Raw genomic sequence first — 19,826 nt, 5'->3', positions numbered from 1 at the left:
TCTGGATTGTGCTTTTCCTTAATGCCAGTATAGTGCATTGAAAGTTGGATGTAAACAACTATAAATGTATTGTTTATCCACTTACAGAGGATAGTAAGAATGAAAATAAGCATACATTCCTTTCTAACTCAGTCTGCAAGGACTATATATATGCGTGCGAATGTGTTCTTATGTATGTAAACCACATACAGAAAAGAAAATGCACTGCCATACAGAAGCATTACCAGAGGGGCCACTGCCTCTAATATTAAAAAATTACTTCAAAGTTAAAACAGAGCAAATAGAAGCAAACAGAATAAAGTTTGAATGTAAAGCTCAAATAACTCAAAGCTCAAATACTGATGTAGAGTCTTTTGTGACTTGATCCCTTTTTCCTCAAGAAAAAAATGAGCAAATTAAGCTGCTTGCTGCTAAAATAGCATCAAGAGAAAGATTTAACTATGAAACTGATTGACTTGGATTTTTTCCAATTAATATTTCAGACATAACTGGCATTAATTGAGAGGTTTGTGTTTTGCTTTGCATATTAATAATTTATTGTTTATTATGACTGCTATTTTGTAATGTATGTTTGTATAAAAGGTTGTTAAATATTACTTGAGCTGTCTAAGATCTAGGCAGCCAGGCTCCCTCTATAGTCGATAAAGAGAGATGAGCAGCTTAAAGGAACATTCAACTCGCATTGAAAAAAGTGTTTTGGAAAAGACTAGATGTCAGTGACTGCTTTACGTGGATAAAAATTGGTGGCTGAAGTTATGAGAAATTAATCACATTTATGTGACTGACTTTTGCTACCAGACAATACATTACAAATAGTCGTGGATGTAGTTTCTTGTTATTAGTATTTTTTGAGTACAATTTTCAAATTGTATTAAGTGATTTCCTCAAAAGCACTAAATGCTTGAGTGCTAGGTGTTTAAAAACTTGTGTGATTTCTCCCCTACCCCAGTAACTGGGGTTTATTTAGAGCTTGAGCCATGTGATTTATCAGGCTGGTGCTTGACACCTTCTGTAACACAAGATAGGTAGCCTTCTAGAAGGCTGCTTCTGTTCATTGACTCTAAAGGGAGCCTTGGTGACTAGCTCAAATGTAGAAGTTTACAACATCTACTATTTGAAAAAAAACTTTCTTGCTGAGAGCCCAGGGCTAAGGTTTTGTTTGTTCTGAACTAGCTGGCAAAACCAGCATTTCCTTCGTTTATGACTGACTTGGAGGACAGATATAATACAGTCTTGGTAAGTGAATAAAGAGCAATTGCTTTCCTTTACAAATTAGAATTGTGATATTTTAAATATTTAGCACTATTAAGCTATTTGCAACTATGCAAAAACTGCATGTTTGTGTTGTGTAAAACTGAATAGTTTCTGTAAAAGCATGTAATATGCCTCTGTGTTAAGCAAGGAAGTTAAGTTTATTAATCTTTTGTCTCTGGATATTGGTGATCATGTTATCCTGGCAGCCCTTTAAAACAGTGGGCAAGCCGTATGGACATAAATATTTGATATGAATAAAATATTACAGATAAGACTTGATGATCGTAATTCTGAATATCCTTGCTTTTTAATTAGCCAGCTTTTTTGAAACTAGTTAGTGTGACTGGGCTATTCAAGTTGCTTATGACTATTTTGATGTTTAAAGATATTCTACTTTTTGTTTAAATGGTAAACATAGTCCTTAAATTTTTATGAACATTTTTGAGGTTATTTTCTCTGTTTAGAAATTATTAAACTGCATTTCAATTTTAGATTTCAGGAAAGCTAAGATTACTATTTAAAGACATTTTTATAGGATACTTAAAATGAAATCAAAGGAGCTAAGTATTTCTGTAGATGGAGCCTTGGTGGAGGTTCTGTCAACTGTAAAACCTTCTGGATTTACTGTCCGGTTGTTGTAACTCCACATGCAGTAAGACAAGCAACCTTAAAGTGAATTTCCTATAAGAGATTTTCAGGTAAGTATTAATCTACAATGCACAAATAGGATTTGTGAAGCATGGAACAAAAGCTAGAGTTAGTAATAGACTAACCCTCTTTCCTAAGAAAAATGATGTCACACTTATTTTATTTTTTCTTCAAATACATGTTATGCTTGTTAAAAATAGGGTGACATTCTGAACTTGAACTTCTTGAGTGTTTGTCCTAAATTGGCTTTAGCCATTATCTAGAAAAGTTCTTCTCTCTAAACCCTGAAATGATCTGGCTGGAAAACTCCTTGAATTCATTTTGGTGGTTCTGGTAAACAGTTCATAAAAACATCTGCAACATAACTGATCAGAATCTGTTGCCAAGGGAATGATGGCTTAATGCACTAAAAAGAAAATCTATGATGAAACTTTTATTTAAATTTGTTCTGAGACTGTTGCTACCAATCTAGGCTAAAGGGTTCCCCTACTTGTTACTGGTCAGCCTTACAGGATAGTGAAAAGCATCACTTTTACATTTTACTTTGTTTTTTCATACCTTCAATCCTCATGAAAACTGAACTCTTCTGAAAAGTTCCTAACATTGGTTTATTTGCATTTCATTTTTTTAATTGTTCAGTCACACCTAGAGGAGGTCCATTAAAGTGAGAACCACTGTTAGTCCACAGGCTGCAAGGAGTGACCCAACTGCTGTAGTGAACAACTTTCAATATAATTTTGATGCTATTTAGTATGTATTTTCAATAAATTTTTTTTTTTAGAACTCCTTCCATTGGTTTTAGGTGACTAAAAGGCAGGACCAAAAGGCTTTAAACTAGATTAGAATGGGAAGTATAGGAGAGATTATTTGGACTGAAGTTCACCCAGAACAGGGTGCTGCTGTTTAGCACTGTCTCTGGAGATCTACAGCAAGTAAGACTGGACAGCAGACCTTTTAAATTCGTATACATTGATCAGCAGTAATAAATGTGCAGAGACAATAATTTTGAAACAAAAGGCTGCCTGTAAGCCTAGTCTGCATAAATGCAAGCTTTTTAATGAGTACAAGGAACATTTCTCCTCTCATGTTAAAAGAAAACAATAAAGCTAACTTCAGGTCCCATGGAAACTGAATTCTTAAGACCCAAACTATTGCTAGTTTTTTTTTGAGTGTCCTGTCCTCCATCTAGTTTTGTTACCTGTTGGGAAGCTATGTTTCTCTCCAGCTTCCCCTCTTCAGGTCTGTCTTGACACCTCTGATACCTGATCTTTGTATTGTTCAGTGGTGTTCATTGAAAAGCCATGTATGCCATGTTTGGTCTTGCTGTATTTACCTTTAATGGAAATGTGCTGAGAAAGTTGTTTCATGTTTCATAGCCTCCTGAATACCATCTCAGAAGCATGAATCATGTTCTGAGAAGTTGAGGGGTCATCACCAAACACCTTGCCATGTCACTGTGTTGTAAACTGTGGAATTACGGCTGCACAGACTTTATAATGTACCTGGGCTAAATTTAAATTTCAAACCTGAAATTTTCCTTCTGGGATTGTACACCCCTACTGCAATACTAAAACATTACAGTTCATAAGTGAGGCAAAAAAAGTAAGTTGTTGCAAGGAATATAGAAAGACACATTATGCTTCTAGAGAAAATTAGTAAACATTTGCAGGTAGTATGATGTTTACCTCGGTCTAAAATGTGTTTTAAGGGTTTTAAGGGTATGATAACATCTAACCGGTTTTACATTTTTTTGTTTCGAATAGTTACTGGAATTGTTCCTTGGTTGTGTCCTCTTGCTGTCTTGGTAATTACTACATAGTATGATAGTTTTCATTTTTGAGTCACATTTTGTGTGACGTGAAGGAATGTATTATTCATATTCACTTTTGTGTATGGATTAGTGATCATTGTGTTATGTAAGAAATCAAATTAGTAAAGCACTTGCTTTTAGAAATATGTAACATTTTTACATTGATGAGGAGGCATCATATTTTTGTTGCCTCATCCTGTTGTGTATTAGAAGGAAAAGAGCAGAATAAGATGACTGCATAGTGCAACACTTGCTTTAGAATTGTATTAGAAAGACCTTTGCTTGTTTTGGTTTTGTATCTAAGCAGGTCAGATATATGTTATGACCTACAGACATCTAAAAGTTTAAATGCTGCCCTCCCTCCCCATTTTTTAAAGCATAACTTTTCAGTTTGTCAGGTACAGCTTACAAGCAGAAGCAGTTAACTACAGATGTAACTTCAATGTGCGAGATGCTTTTGCTTATATTTACAAGCTTTATTTGATTCTTTCTATGCCAATGTGTATGTAGTCTTTAAGAGTCATTTCCAGTAAAATAATTGAAAGATTTTTTTAAACTTGTACACACATTTGTTGAAGACACTATGCAAATATTTAAAGCAGCTAGAAAAATACACCGTTTTTGAGAAATCATATGCTTAGTAAAGACTGGAGTAAAAGTTGCATCAGTCCTTAGTCCTCTTTTACCTATATTTTTGGTTCTTAACTGTGCATCATTTTTGCACTGTTTTTATAAGTAATATAAAAACTTCAGGCTATTAGAAAAGAGACCTTTGAACATTAAAAAACCTGTAGTTTGCTCGCTGTGTGCTCCTTTACCAATGGAGTTTTTGAAAGTGCATCTTGTGGTGGTGGTACTCTGGCAGGTCTTCACTACACAGAACTGTCTGCTCTAATGATAGTGGAAAAAGCCTGCTTTTCCACCAGCTTATTTCAATTCAGCAGGTTGTATTAGTTTCTTACTAAAGAACTTCGTTAGTATAACTACATCTGTGCTAGGTTTTAGCTGTTGTGGTAATTCATTTGTCATCCAACCTATCTAGGCTGCAAAATTGGTGAGAAAAGATTTGACTTAGATATGTCAGTTTTCCTTAGCTCCTTCTGAACTCTTCAAAGATTTTCATGTCTTCAGCTGTATGCTGAAATATCATACTTATGATATGGACTTTTTAGTAGGTACACCTGAAAAGTTTTCCTTAGCTGTGGTTTAGAATGCATGATGTAATGCCTGATCTGTTGCAGCTTTCACTCTAAGATTTGATCGAAGCAAGAATGTTTCTTTTTTCAGTGATCAGATATGTTGCTCTGGAATAAGACCTATTTCCATGCCAAACTTACTTTTCTTTAGATAGAATCTTTTTTGTTTGTCTCTTTATGATACTTATCAACTAGTGAAAGTTTTATCCCCAGCCAAACCTAGGGTTTCGTGAACAACTGAAAAAAAGGACTCCAGTGTAAGGGTGGCTAGTTTGTAAGTGCATGTAATCTTAATGTATAACATTATAAACTTTCAAATTATAAACATTAAATATTATAAATGTTAGCACAGTCTTCCTTTTTTCATAAAAAAGAAAAAAAAACCCACCACCCAGCAGCAAACACCAACCAACCACACACTAATTATTTTTTTTTAACCTGTTGACCAGGCTCCTATTCCATTTTTTGTGGATATCAAAGTAAAAAAATTGTTTCCAACCTTTAGAAGTTGAGATACAGAAAACAAGTTTCGTCTGCCTCTCTACCAGTGAGAGGTTGTAACGAAAGAGGAAGAGGAGAGAGTATCTTGGTTAGCAACAAACCCAAACCATGTGAAGGGGTTTGTAGCTATATTGGCCAGAAAGTTTAAAAAGTAATGACAAGACAACCTCTCTTTTTCATATTACCAGCTTGGCGAATCTGTTAGGATACTCCTGACGATTATACCTAATGTTCAGATGTAACACCTTGTAGAATTTATTACTAAATCCAGTCACTCAGTTGTATTCACAATTAAGATGCTTCTTAGCTGATTGTGCCTGTATAGGGATTCTGCTCAGACCATTGTGCTTTTCCTCAATAACGTATTGAAGTTCATATCCATAGCTGGGTGTTTCAAGTACTGTCTTACTCCAGCTAATCTGTTATGGCTGTTGGGTGAAAATAGCAATGATGATACCAGTGGCTTGTAGTCAGCTTTTAGTTTTCAAGACATAATACAACAAAAGTTGGTTCTTTTTCAGTAGACTAGCACCCTAGCTGAGTGTTTAACCTCTTTTTCTAATGGTCTCTTTGCTGTTAACTTCTGTTAAACTGAAGTCTTACAAAACAAGTCAACATTGAAACTTAAAATTGCATATAGTGCTTAATTTTTTTATAAGTAGTGCAAGTAAAATATGATACTGTATACCTGATTTTTCCTGTCTGACAATGTAGTATTTATTTTTATCTGTTTGTACATGCAGATACAGTCAACTCACTGTACAACAGATAAGCTTTAGCTAATGCTACTGTGATACCTTTTAGCTATGGTAATTTAAGGTAACGCTGCTTAATTTAGCCTTTGATGGGGAAGGCTTAAGATCACTTGCATTTGCTTCAGTAATATATGCACATAGACAGCATTACTGTAGCTCAGATTATTCACAATACTTTAAAACACAATAGCCTGCTCATGTGTGTGTTTGCAAAACTTAGTTGTGCATTTTTTGGTACAGAAATTGTCTTGTAAATCTAAAATTCAAAGCCCACCAGAGGTAAGTGCATTTTAAGGAACAGAAATGTAGTTTGGGGCACGAGTGATCCTGAAAAAAATGCAACTGCAGCTGTTAAGTGGAAGAAAACTTTGGAATTGTGTAGTTTGATTTGTCAGTTTATCCAGACTTAAATATTACATGGAAGTTATTAGGCAGGAGGAATCTTTACAGTTTGAATCTTTGTAAACCTTTTCTTGTTTAGATTTATTCCTCTAGGATAGCCTTAGAACATCTTACACCAGTGGTATGTCCAAACCTGAACTGGAAAGAGGAAGTGTGGCATTGCCCACTGTCCAGAAACAGGAGGAACTAGCGGCAAAGGCACTACTGTTACAGCAAATAGTGGGAAGAAAATAGACTTGCTAAACATGTTCCCAAACTTCTTGTTGAATGAATGGGAAGCAAGTAATTAAGCTGACTTGAGGAATATTTTCTAGTGTGGGCTAATTAAGTTACTCATCTGTAGTAGTGTTCTGATGTGAAGATGCTACTCAGGAAGGACCTTTTTTCTTTTTAGAGTGGACTTCTTTTGTTCAAGTGTAGTGTTTTTCAGGCTTGGGGGGTTTCTTTCATAATGTAACACCTTCCCTCTAATCATGCCAACCAATAGCTTCCTATCATTAATTGCTGGCAGCAGCTTGGTTCTACAGGGCACTACAGGGCACAGGTTATAATTATTAGCTATGGTTGAAAATGCTTGCCCTTCTCACCCTGGGGAGCCAAGCTGTTGCTAGCAATTAAAGGTAGTTAGCTGTTCCCTGCCTCATGTAAACATTTGCAGCCAGTAATTACTACTGCTTCTCACTTCTTTGCCCTGGAGGAACTGAACTCTTCCAATAATGCTTTGTAATAATTTGGTTTTGTTGGTTTTTTTTTTTCTTTCTCTTAGATTTCATTTTAATTATTGGAGTTTAACCTTATTTTTCAATTTAAAAATAATTGTGAAGTTTTTGACCTTTCATAACTCGTTTGGAACTTGTAACCATATTGGGAGTTGCAACCTAGTTTGAGAAATACTTGCTAAAGGATTATGAAGTATTTAAATGCTGTAGCCACCTTCCTCCCCCTCAAAAAAAACTTCAGTATGTTGAACTATCCCTTCATCTGTATGGCTGAACAGGTTTTTTTACCTCATAGAAAGACTTTAGGGAAGGCAAAAATGCAATTGCTTTTGTAATCATCCAAGAGAAAATGTCCCCATGCCAAGAAATTGGGTTGGTTTGTCCAGATTGTCATACCTTTGTGTTTTAGGTAGACATATTAGTTCAGTTTAGAAATGACCAGTGGATGCTGAGTTCTTGCTTGTTTCAAGATGCACTATTCTGTCTCTGTTGCTTTATTTGCTGCTCTGTCTAGAGGGCAGGGATGTAGCAAAGTTGATATGCTTATTCAAACTGCTCAGTCTATTTGATCATTCCTTTCTCTTGAATCTCTCATCTTGGCAAACACTTTTTTCTGTGTTTTCTGGTCTCCTGTAAACTCAGATTAGATTTCTGAATCAGATGCCATTTTGCCTATTGAAAACAAGTGTAATTTAGAATTATTTTGATGCAAATACTGAATTTTATTTCCAAATGTTAATATTGTGTTGACCATCTTCTAATGTCTATCTGAACAATGAAATCCTGGCCTAGTAATCTCCTGATGATGTTTTATAGTAGGTAATGAAAGTAAAATCTTCATTTAGTCTCACCCACTGTTTGGTTTAATTTTTTCATACCAGTAGGCCAAGAACTACTGTTACATGAACTCACATTGTCCCTGTGTTGCCTTATGGTGTAGAATTGTCCATTGTTCCTCTCCCCTGCCTTCCAGTATGGTCCTTCATAAAGCCTAAAATACAGTTTCATTCTCTTGCCTGGAACCTGAGTCCCATTGTAACTGAAATAGCCTCTCTTCACATTAGCTCAGTTCCTCTTTGGTTTTGGTTCTCCTTTTCAAAATATTTATAGATCACCTTTTATTATGGGGGATTAAAAGAACCCTTTATGAATAGCAATGTGTTTGGACACTGGGTCGTAGTGCGAGGCAGACTGTGCCCCTGCACTTGGTAGAACATGGAGAGAGATGGGGAAGCTGCCAAGGAAACTGCTACTCTTCATTATGCTGTTATTTCCAATAGCCAGGCTAAGAAAAACACATACTGTATTCAAACCCTGCCCTAAAATCCAATGTTATTTGTATGTCTGGCTTCTCAGACCTTACAGCTTTGCAGTTCATGGTATTAGTAGTCCTTCTGAATTACTAAGATGGTGGGTTGGCCAATAGTTGAGTGATTCTCCCAATAAATAACAAATATTTAGGTTTACTGTGATCAAGGTTGCATTTGAACTATAGGAGGACTTTTTGCCTACCTGTCACAGAGTTTACCAAATTTCTAATTGGTACAGCAAAATTCCGTCTTGTTTATTGTTATTAAAGTTGGTTAACTTGATATAACTCTTTGTGGAGTTTATTGCCAATGTCAATATTGGTATCCTTTTTTGTTGTTGTTGCTGTGGTTTTTTTGTTTTAGGCAAATGAGCTACTATTGAGTCTGCTCAGTTTTAATTCTTTCCAAAGCTTTCAACCTAAAAGTTTTCAGGGAAGTAGACAAGGGAATCTTTTTAGGTTTTGGTTTTTGCAGTCGTTTGATGGTAGTTTTGTCCTGTGTTTTACAAATTTTTTGTGTGTGAGTGGGGAGTCTTCTCCAGTTAGATTCTTGCCTTGTTTCCTGAGGAACAATTTTTAAAATGCATGTCAAGGTATACATTGCTAAGATTTCTAAGGTACCAGATGAAGTAAATATCTGAATAGAGGTAAGTTAAGTTTTGATTAATTAAAAAGTGGTCTGTGTCCAGATGATGATAGTTGCATTTTCATGTCAAAAAAACACAGCAAAAGAAAAACAGACCAACCCCTGAATTTGGTCCAATTGTTGGTATAATCAGTATAAAAGGTCCTGATCTAAATATGTGCATATATGATGAAATATTTCTTTTGGTGGTATTTACCATCTAGGTAGGTACATGTTGGTTTGAAAACATGGAGGAATTTGGAGAACTTCTGTACTTTACCTGTTTGAAAGTGTTTAATAGATTTCCCCCCCGCCCCATGTTTTTTTTTAATTTAATGTTCATAGTATGCTTTCTAAATAGTTTCATTTGTAGAGATCATTACTGATGTAATAGAAATGTCACTTATATCGAGGCACAAGTACCTCCTGTATGTTCACTTCCTCAAACATGTTTTATTTTCTCAAGTTTAGTCAGTTTCCAATGCATTTGTCGTGGTAATTCTTGTCTGTCTTCACTTAAGACAGCAGCTGAAGTTAGTCCTTTGAATATTAACTTGAGCAGAAATGTTTTTCTTATTGAGTTCTGCTGCAGTTGGTTATGCGGTTCTATCTGATTGTTAAAAGCAAGTATTCAGGAGATGCGTCTTGGCAAATTAGAACTTAAAAAGAAGCATACAAAAGCCAATGTTAATTTCTTGTTCGACAGAAATCTCAAGGGAAGTGTTAAGAGTTCAGTATTATGATGTGATTGAAGGTTTCTGAGAAATACGTATTTTCTTTATTTTTTACAGAATTCCCCAATTTATTCTCATATTTCAGTGTCTGACTTGTGATGGAAAATTTTGCTTACAAATAATTAGTAGTGCCTGAAGTTTATTTTAATTTTTTAAATATTTGTTTATTATAACCAAATAGTCAGGATTGAAAGGAAACAGTCTCGGATAAATTTTACTTGCAAATTGTTTCCTATTCCACCAATCCAGAAATCATATCACAGTGTAATACTTATTTTAGTGTAGCTTTAGATGAGGGTTGTTAGGAGTGGCCTGGTTTCTCTCCTTCTTTTTCATAGCCCAGGAAGTATCGACCGGGGATGCTGGATGAGAGGATAGTTCCGGTGGGATCAAAAGCAAGAAAATCAAAGAACCCTATCGGCTGTCTGGCTGACAGGTGTAAAACAGGAGTACCCATCAATATGGTTTGGTGGAACAGAGTCACAGAAAACAATTTACAGGTAAAATTATTTTTTACTAGTCACTTTTTCAGTATTTTGGATGCTTTATTTTAAAATTTGGAAAATGTTAGAAGCAGTTACTCCACATACAGATTGAGATTGGATCCAATATTTATCTCACAAAGTAGGTATAGTAGCCCTCCAGGAGAGTGACTTGGAGATGTTTTATTCACTTCACCCACTGCTGTGCTATGTACTCTGCTTGATTATGTTATAATCTGTGGAGGAGGAGCAAAAGTAATCATTAACTGTATTTTAAAAGCAAACACACACAACCTTTTCATTTAATTTTCATGTGAGGAAGGTTTCTAGTGATAAAATTAGTGATCTTCATTAAAATGATTGATACTTAATGCAAATAAAAAATTCCCTCAATACAGAATTTGAAGATGTAATCACTATGATCAGAAAGTGTAAATTCTTAATTTTTATGTTGGGATAGTTTATATTTCTCAACTTCTGTGTTAAACTTCATTGTTACTTTATTTCTGCATTTTCTTCAGCTCCTTAAGACGGGACAGGTACAGCTGGATATGAACAAATCTCCTACAGAAGTAACAGGTTATCCTTGGGGTGATAACGAAGGATAATTCTAGTTTGGGAGGAATCTGCTTGAGGTTCCTTAAGATCAGGTTTAGACAGAAATTATTATAGTGGTCAGAACTACAACACTGCTGCTATTACTGTTTTGCACTTGTGCGGTGCTTTTGATTCTTCAGAGATAGTTACTTTAGTCTTTCTGTGAGGGTTATGTTCCTTTTGATGTCTTCTGAGTGAAATGGGTAAATTGACAATAGACATGTAACTAGGCTTTGTGGCACCATAAAGTTTCTTTCAGTTCACTAAAGTTCTGCTATGTAAGGACCAATGTGAAGCTCATAACAGAGCCTTTCGATACCAAGTCTAGTGTTGCACTACTTGATGTTTGGACATCTTTGCATTACTGAAATTGGGAGTCATGGGCAGCATGATGCAGGCAAACTGATGCTATGTTGTGTAGGGGCATATGGGCTTAAGTCTGTTTTAAGTCCTTAACTTCCCCTTTTGCTGCAGGGGAGCAACAAAGCCACTGGGGTGGTAAAAATGAAACATTGGTAGGAGGATCAGGCATGGTTGCAGAGGAGTGGTTGGAGCCAGTGAAGCACGACTTTTCTGAAGGGAGAGAAGGCTGATGGATTGAATTTACTATGTGTATGTAATGGGAGTGCAAACCTTAATTAGTAGGTAGTTGCTTTGAGAAGAGAGAAACAGAAAATTGGTCTTCAAATTTCATGTGGATGTTGAAGGGCGGGAAAAGCCCTGTTTGTACTCATGTCCTCCATTGTTTTCTCTGCTGTTCTGTGTTGCAGCAAGGTTTGTCGTTGATCTACTCCACTTAGAGTAGAGCAGAAAAACTTAATGTTTCTGGAGGCTGGAGAGCTAGTAGTCTGAGACTTGGAGCTTGTGGCCAGGAGCAATTGTCTTTTCAGTACCTATGCCCTTCAAAGTTGTGTTGAAAGTGTGGCAGTAAGAAGCTCAAGGTCCCCTCAAGGTTAGCAGCAATAGCTTGGGATTGGGTGCAGAGCACGTGGCTTTTGAGGGGTGCAATTCCAAGCTCCTTTATTGTGCCAGAATCCCAGCTACATAATTGACTTAACCTGTATACAGCATAAGATTTTGTATTATACAGTGCAATTATGTAACTTTCCATGGAGACGTGGGACTTTAGAAAAGCATGTATATGCATATCTGGTGGAAATAAGAACAGAAGGATGTTCCAGCCATGGGAAGTAGAAGAAGGGGGAGGGATTGCAGAGAACAGTGGAGTCTGGCAAGAGTGAATGGGGAAAGGGGTAAAAACAGGCTGCAGAGAAGATTATGAGGATATATGAAGTTCTACATAGAGGAGAAACTGAATTTTATCTTGATGTTTTCATTCTGGTCACTGTAAATCTTTGTAGTCTAGTGTGAACATTTTCTAACCAAAGCTCAAAAACTGTTAAAAATTGGAGAATTTAATTATAAAAGCACAAAAAATGTCTGGGGAAGTTTGGTACATGAAACTACTTAAAAATGGGTAGTTTCATGCTGAGATTTCAGATCGACCTTGTTTTTCTACTTCAGTATATATATAATCCACTGTTCTTCAGTATTTTGAAATACAGGCTGTTTAGAGATTTTTGCAGGTGTGAATATAGGCTATACAAACTAAATTTTGGCTGATGGTGAATGCTAAGCAATAAGTAGTGTCGTGGTTTAGCCCCAGCCAGCAACTAAGCACCACCAAATCATAGAAATGATTTTTTCAAATATTTTGCATCAAGAACACGGACTTTTAAAACCTTATAGTTTTTACAGTACTTTGAAGTATTTTGTTAAAGAAATGTGGCAATATTCTGTCTTTACAAGTTTACTTTTTAGTGAGATTTACTTGCTAAAATGTAACAAAACTTTGCTAGTAGTTTTATTTGTCTGAGCCTGTGTTCTGGTTTTGAAAAAGTCTTTAGCCAACAAATTTTACCCAGTTTTAATGAAACTGTCTCTAACTCTTCTGAAAGAGCAGTAGAGCTATATGGCTAAGAATGTTGATTAATTAAAATTTATTAGAGCTTATTGTATGCATGGTGTGATGACTTGTCACGGTAATTGCGATAAGGAAGCATGTTGCACAAATTCAGTAGTGGGAGGGAAAGAGACTTGCTTTGAAGCCCTTGGTGACCTCCAGTGTCTGCTGGGCTGCTCTGACATCCTAGAATGCATCCTTCCCTGATGTCATAGTTAATAAGGAATTCTCCTGGAAACAGAGGGGTTGTGGCAATGCTGTCTGTGTAAAGTGAAGCTCCCTGTATGGCACATCTGGCCATTATAAAACAACAAAGAAACCCCTCAAAACAACAACCACCCCCCCGCACACATAAAAAAACAAGTAACATTTTTGCATGTTTTTGGATTCCTAAGAGATATTCTGAAGACTATGCCAAAAATAGACTGGTAGAGGACTGCCCTGCTTATAGCATGGGTATAGTTTAGTGGTGGTTTTCTGTAACCATTACAGGATTATGCAATTTGGGATGTCAGAACAGATCAGTATGAACTTGGAGGTGAAGGAGAACATAAAAAAAGAACAAAAAGGCTTGTGTCCAGTGTTTAGCGAGGTAAGTACATTAGCACATTCTTCCAAAATAAAATTAAATTGGCCTACTTTTTGCTTTAGGTAGATGGCTTTGGTAGAATGTGGGACCAGGACTGTTCTAATGGAGTAGCGTTATAGCCACTGAAACAGAGGTGGAGGCTCTGCCGCTGCTGTGCAGCTCTGTGTAGTGAGATGCTGAACTGGAAATAGAGAGAGAGAAGGGTGGTTTCCAGTACTCCTGTGGGATCCCTGCATGGCCTTCCAAAGGCTCCGTAACTTGTGCATCCCTGTGTTACAGCATAGTTCAGTACTCCATGGTGCTTTGAGGATTCATTTATGAGTGAATGCAGCAGTGGGGCCTTAGGAGTTTTATCACTGAGGAGCATAGAGAAAAAAGTGTATGTATTGAAATCAATAGTTGATGAAACAGGAATTTTCATCTTACTTCTGGACTATGGAAATCTGTTGATATGTGCAACTTGGCAGTGTTAGGTTAATGGTTGGACTGGATGATCTTAAAGGTCTTTGCCAACCTAAACAATTCTATGATTCTGTGATTCCTCAACATACAGTAATGCTGCATGCTGCTCTGCGGTCCTCCCAGTGATGGTCTTCAGCTGAGATCCTTGGCTTGCTCTTCACTTTCATCTGCAGCTTCCTTTAAGGAGCCTTGAATTATTTTTTGGTGGTACCCACAAAATATTTGTTTCTTCCCCTCTGCACTATATTTTAATTGTATTTCCTTTTATATCTCTAAAAGTGTAAAGGCCACCAGACAGATAAACTGTGCTGAATGGTGACACAAATGAGTTGTTTTGTAGTCTTCCCCTGCTTTTTAACTTCTCTTGTGGTTCCATCCTTACTAATTGCATCATGACTAAATTCAGCCTTCATTTAGACTGTACTTGTATGTGTTTTATAACACTTTGCATTCTCTGATGTATGGAAGTATAGAAATTGGTTTTGTATGTGGAGCTGGATGGACTCAGTTTTGTGGTCTGTCTTTGGAAGTTTCTCTGCAAAGCTGACTGAGAAAAGGCTCTTCTCTCTTTGAGAGAGCATAGACATAAAGAATCTGAAAATAGGGTATTTTAGTGAGATTTCTTTATGGAATCATTCTGGTAAGAATGCATGATGCAGATATTAATTCAGCTAATGCCTAGGGAAGTTGCTTCCCTGCTTTAGTTTGACAGTATTTTTACAAATATACTGGAAGAAGGGGGATGAGATTTAAACTGGCCAGGTTGAGAGGAAAAAGAAGTGGTAATTTTAGCAAATGTACGAGTTGGAAGTTACTTTGGGTGGGTTGCTAGAAAAATTTAACATAGCTGACACAGCTGTACTTGTTTCTGTTTAATGCCCTTTGTTGAAAACTTGTTAATGTTTTGAAATAATTTTGTGTGTGCCTTTTTATAGGACATTTGCATTTGAAACTGAAATAGAGTCTTTAGTTTGTTGCATAGTGCAGACAGTGCTGGCAGTCTTTGTGTTTCTTGTTTGGGCTTTAGAAAGTGCATTCACTGCTTTTGTTTTTAACATCAGTATCGCATAATTCGTTACATGTCCTCTAAGTATTTCTTTCATCTCCATTTTTTTAATTACTCCCAAGGTTTAGTAGAAGTCTTCAATAACTGTTTTCTCTACCTTTTTTTACCAGTCCTGATTTACTCAGAATTAAAATTCTAAGCCTGGTCTAGCATGAATAAGTTACCTTACTCAGAGATGAGTAGTTAATGACTAATTAAGTGAAAACTGTTTTAAAGCTGTGCTTGTGGGAAATTTAAACATAATATAAAATGAAGAAAATGTTTTTTACTAATTAGATATAGATTATTTTCATTCTTATAAAAATGTAAATTTTTTTTTTATTCAACTTCATTTTGGGAAGTTTGGTAAGATTCTAACAGAAAAACTGTAAAAATGCCCTGTAGGATTTTAAAGCATAGTCCCCTTCTAGACAGATTTTCAAGCCTACCAGGCTTGGAATTTATGCTTTGTATTATGAGTTGCCAGGGTGAAAGTAGGATATTTTTCCAGACCAAGAACATAAATTTTTGAATCATTGGCCATTAAGAATGTGGCTTCCTAATTTTGACATATTTGCATGCTTAGTGGTGCAGAATAGGTTGTCGACAAAGTTTGAAAAATAATGAAAAAATTAAATATTAAAGAACTAATAGGGGTATTCCATTCCCTCACTTAGGCTAGTCTAGTCACTTATTCTAGCCTACATGCTATGAAAATGTTACATTTTTTATTATTTTGTTGGAAGCAAAGTGTATGCAGAAAAATTAGTGTTTTACTCCAGATGAAAACTTGTATGCTTTTTGAAACCTTTTAAGAACTGCAGCTTCACACAGATGTAACATATTTAAACATGGCCTGGGGCTTAGCTTCAAATTTTCTGACAAACTATTAACTAGTTTTGGCCACAAATTATTAAATTTCGTTGTACTAGTTTATGATTAGTATATTCTGTCTGGTGGCCGTGGAGCTCAGGTATTTTTCTGTATTTAGAAAACAGCTTGAATGTGTAAGGGTCTTTTAAAATTGGAACCAAGATTTAAATTGCTTTTTTTAGCAATGGGGAAAGTCTTGGATTACAGCTTCACATTTGTAACATCACAGAGAAGCAAAACGGGCTTTTGTAGTAAAGGGTCTACCTGTGCAAATCACAGCTGTTAACTCATATAAAAAGCTTTCATCAAAGTCATATAGAAACAACTTAATCTTATCAGGCTTTGATTCTGATCCTGAATTGTGACACCAAAAAATGGAATGAAAAATTAATTTCCATCAGGCTTGACCCACTGCTGTTTGTAATTCTACAGCATAAACCCAAACTGCTCTAGTAGATTCCTGGGTTTGACTCTCACTTGGATAAATTAAAATACCTACCAGTTAAAGTGGAGCTCTAAAGCAGCTTCACTTTAAAATGATGATGGATATATAAGTAACTTTTAGAGACCAAAACTGGTCTACGAAAAGTTGCAGAATGCATTTAGAAAGAAAAAGCAGACCTGTTCTGTAGGCATTAATTGAATCAGTTGATGAAAGTGGTAAGAGTTTAGCCAGAATGGTATGGATGGAATTTTGGGAACTCTCTCAGTTGGTCTAGGAAAGGCTGAGGTTATCTTCCAGAAGGTGTCTTTCTCTCCACTTGAATGCTTCAGTTTTTTTGCTATGTCCTGCTCTTGTCGCCTTGTTGACACAGTATTTAGGTATGGTAGATCTGTAGAAGTGTCATGGCTAGTTTTAGCAGTGGAAGAATGTGGATCTCATGTAGTTCTTTGAAAGTATGTGCTTTTAACAAGACGCTACAAATTCTGTGCCTTGCTCTCCCAGTTGTTTTGGTTGATGATGACTTTTCGGCTGTATTGCTATTTGGACAAATTCTACTTGGCTCTTTACCACCTGTCATTTTCTCCAGTTTCAGTGCAGATTGGGTTGAATTGTTGCATGCCAGGTTTTATTTAGAGGAACACCATTCTCTTAGTTGTTCCTGTACCTGAAATTCGGATAGGTCCAGAATATTACCTTTTGAGTTTAAATGTATCAGTTACTTGTTTTCAGTCTGTATGATGCAACTTACCATTAGTCTTGCTGCATTAGTGTATACCTTAGCAAGTTTTCCTTAACTAAAAGTGATTGAAGGGTTTTAAGATTCTTACGAACTTTTTACCCATGTAAATCTAAGTGTTCTACTTCACCGGTCTACATATTTGGTTGTAGCTGTTTGAATATTCAGACACATGCACATATAGAATGACTAATATGTAACATCATAAGGTGGTTAGCGGTTAAAATTTACTGTGTGATTAAAGGTGGAATAGTCTTACTATTTGCTTTTAAACCTGAACATCCTCTTTAATTTTACAGCTTCTAGAATCCTCTTTCCTTTCCAGTGCTTTGAAATACATTAATACTATGATATTTGGCTGAAGTATTCAAATAAAGTTATTAAAAACAAATTAACACACAAAAACATTTTTTTTCAAATACTTTACTGTCTAAATTAGTGTTTTGTAATCACACTTCCTTTCTAATTTGGCACTGCCTTAACTTCTCTGATGCCACTTTATTCATAATGGTAAAAATCAATATTGGTAATTTAACTAATAATTGATATATTTGGTCATTTAAAAAGTGCCTAAACCCAAAGTGATCCAACATAATTTGCTTTAAAAAAACATTATGTATTTTCTTAACGGTATCCTTTGTCTATTGGGAGTTGTTAGTATCTTCTCATTTTACCTCTTTTGTTTAGACACTTTTGAGAAGTACTCTGAAGATTACTTAATAAACTTAACTTTGAGAGTTGATAATCTTCATTGTGTTCATGTAATAATTGGTTTTATTTCTTGGCTTAATTTAATATTTTTTTTTCTTCCACTAATGTCTTTTGTGATTGGCTGTCCAATAGTAAGCTTGCCTTTTGAGCTCTTCTGAGCTCCAGTTAGGATTTTCTTTTTCTAATCCTCCCTACCCCAAAACAAACAAAAAACTCACCCCAAAACAAACATCTCCCCCCCACCCCCAACCTAAAAAAACTTGTGCACAGATTTTAATAGAAATTAAAAGTTGGTTGTGTGATATGTTTTATGTACTAATAAATACTGAATGTTTGATGGTCACTCTGCTGCTATTTGTGGTACCAAATTAAACCTCATTATTAAAGGTGCTACATAAATGGAATATATAACAAAAACAGAAGTTAGCTTCACAAAAAACACCTTATAGGCCTATTTGAAATAGAGGCAGGGGTGACTTCTTTGGTAGGAATCATTTTTACTGGTTTAATTTGAAACTGCTACTTAGTTTGAGATGAAGTCTCTAAAGTCACGTAGGAGCAGTCTGTGCAGCAGTGGCAAGGCTTTTCTCAGTGCCAAGTCTGTTCTCCAACTTTATAATGTAATGCTTATGGAAAGCCTTTTTGCAAAGTGTTTATATGAACAAACATCAGCTGTTCATATGGAAAGCTAATGCTACTTCAGACATAAGCTAGAAACATGTTTAAATTTGTTTGTGCAGACCAGCTTCCAGTATCTGCTGTTCTTGTCAGCAAGCTGTATGTAACTTAAATATCCCCTGCACTCAGTAGGCTTGCTTCAAACTATTTTCTACCAAATAGGCACTGTCCATCTCTTCACGTTTAAAATAAACATTTAATTTACATTTGTTTTTTAAACAGACACCAAATCCTTCTGCAAGTGAGTTTATTCCTAAAGGAGGATCAACCTCCAGGCTGAGTAATGTATCCCAGTCAAGTATGTCTGCCTTCTCTCAAGCCTTGTTCTCTCACCCCTCCATGGGAAGTCCTGCTACTGCTGGGCTAGCACCAGGTAAGTTGAGAGTAATGATTTGCAGTACAGTTGCTTCTTTTAAGTTAATGTCAAACATAATCCTGTATAGATAGTGATCAGGTTTATCGGGTATAAATGTAGCCACCTCCTTCTTTAGCTCTTAATTTTAAGACAGTCTTCAACCATATCAAAGTGCAGGAACTGGGGATTTATCTTCTAATAGTATGGAAATCACACTGCAGGCTGTGAAATCTGTTTAGCCACAGCAGCACTGAAATCAACTCAGTGTAACTTCTCGTCTGCTCTTTTTGGGGAAAAGGGTGCTGAGTTATCACATACTGTGCTGTATGTGGTCCTTGCCAGAGCAGTACCTGAAGATGATTTAAACTACCCAGATCTAGAAATGCACTGCAGTCTACAATTAATATGGGCTCTGATTACCACACATTGATCTGCTGTTTTGATTTGTTTCTAGAGTATGTAATCTAGAAGTAATTATTTTCAATGTTAATGGGTATATATGAGGACTTAAAAATCTTCATGGAAAAACAAATAGTAGAAGATAAACTTATTCTAAAATAATTTGCCTTGCAAAGTAGTGTTAATTGTTATTGTATCTGTCATATGTAATCTCACTTTTAAGATTAATTTTTGATTATTTCCCACATTTAAAACTCTTACTGAAATGTGTTCCATGCATTCATACAATTCTAAGTGACGAGATTTTTTTTTTTTTAACATTTAAAAAGTTCAAGCTCTTCATGCATCTTTTGGACTTCTGACGTTAAAAAGTTAGCTTAATTCTATTTTTTTTTTTAAATAAAATGAAATAGTTTTAAGATATAACCATCAGCAGATCTGGGTATTACACATCGCAGATCCTTTAGCAAGTTTCCGTACGTACTTAAACCTTCAGCAATTTCTTGTGACGGACAAGAAGCATTAGGTAGCTGCCAAA

The 19,826-nt window shown here is 35.8% G+C and overlaps 1 protein-coding gene across 2 annotated transcripts in view; it reads left to right on the top strand.

Annotated features, from left to right (window-relative positions):
* Positions 1-19,826, top strand: part of PAN3 (poly(A) specific ribonuclease subunit PAN3) — an 84,569-nt gene that overhangs the window by 28,593 nt on the left and 36,150 nt on the right. For both annotated transcript variants that reach the window (XM_075711829.1, XM_009483853.2), the window contains 3 exons: positions 1,174-1,236; positions 10,292-10,453; positions 18,757-18,907. In XM_075711829.1, coding sequence (XP_075567944.1) covers positions 1,174-1,236; positions 10,292-10,453; positions 18,757-18,907 — 376 coding nt within the window. The remainder of the gene's footprint in view (positions 1-1,173; positions 1,237-10,291; positions 10,454-18,756; positions 18,908-19,826) is intronic.

The sequence above is a fragment of the Pelecanus crispus genome, chromosome 1 (genome assembly GCF_030463565.1).
Source record: "Pelecanus crispus isolate bPelCri1 chromosome 1, bPelCri1.pri, whole genome shotgun sequence".
Lineage (NCBI taxonomy): Eukaryota > Metazoa > Chordata > Aves > Pelecaniformes > Pelecanidae > Pelecanus > Pelecanus crispus.
Note: the sequence above shows the minus strand (reverse complement) of the source record. Positions and strands in the feature narration are given on the sequence as shown.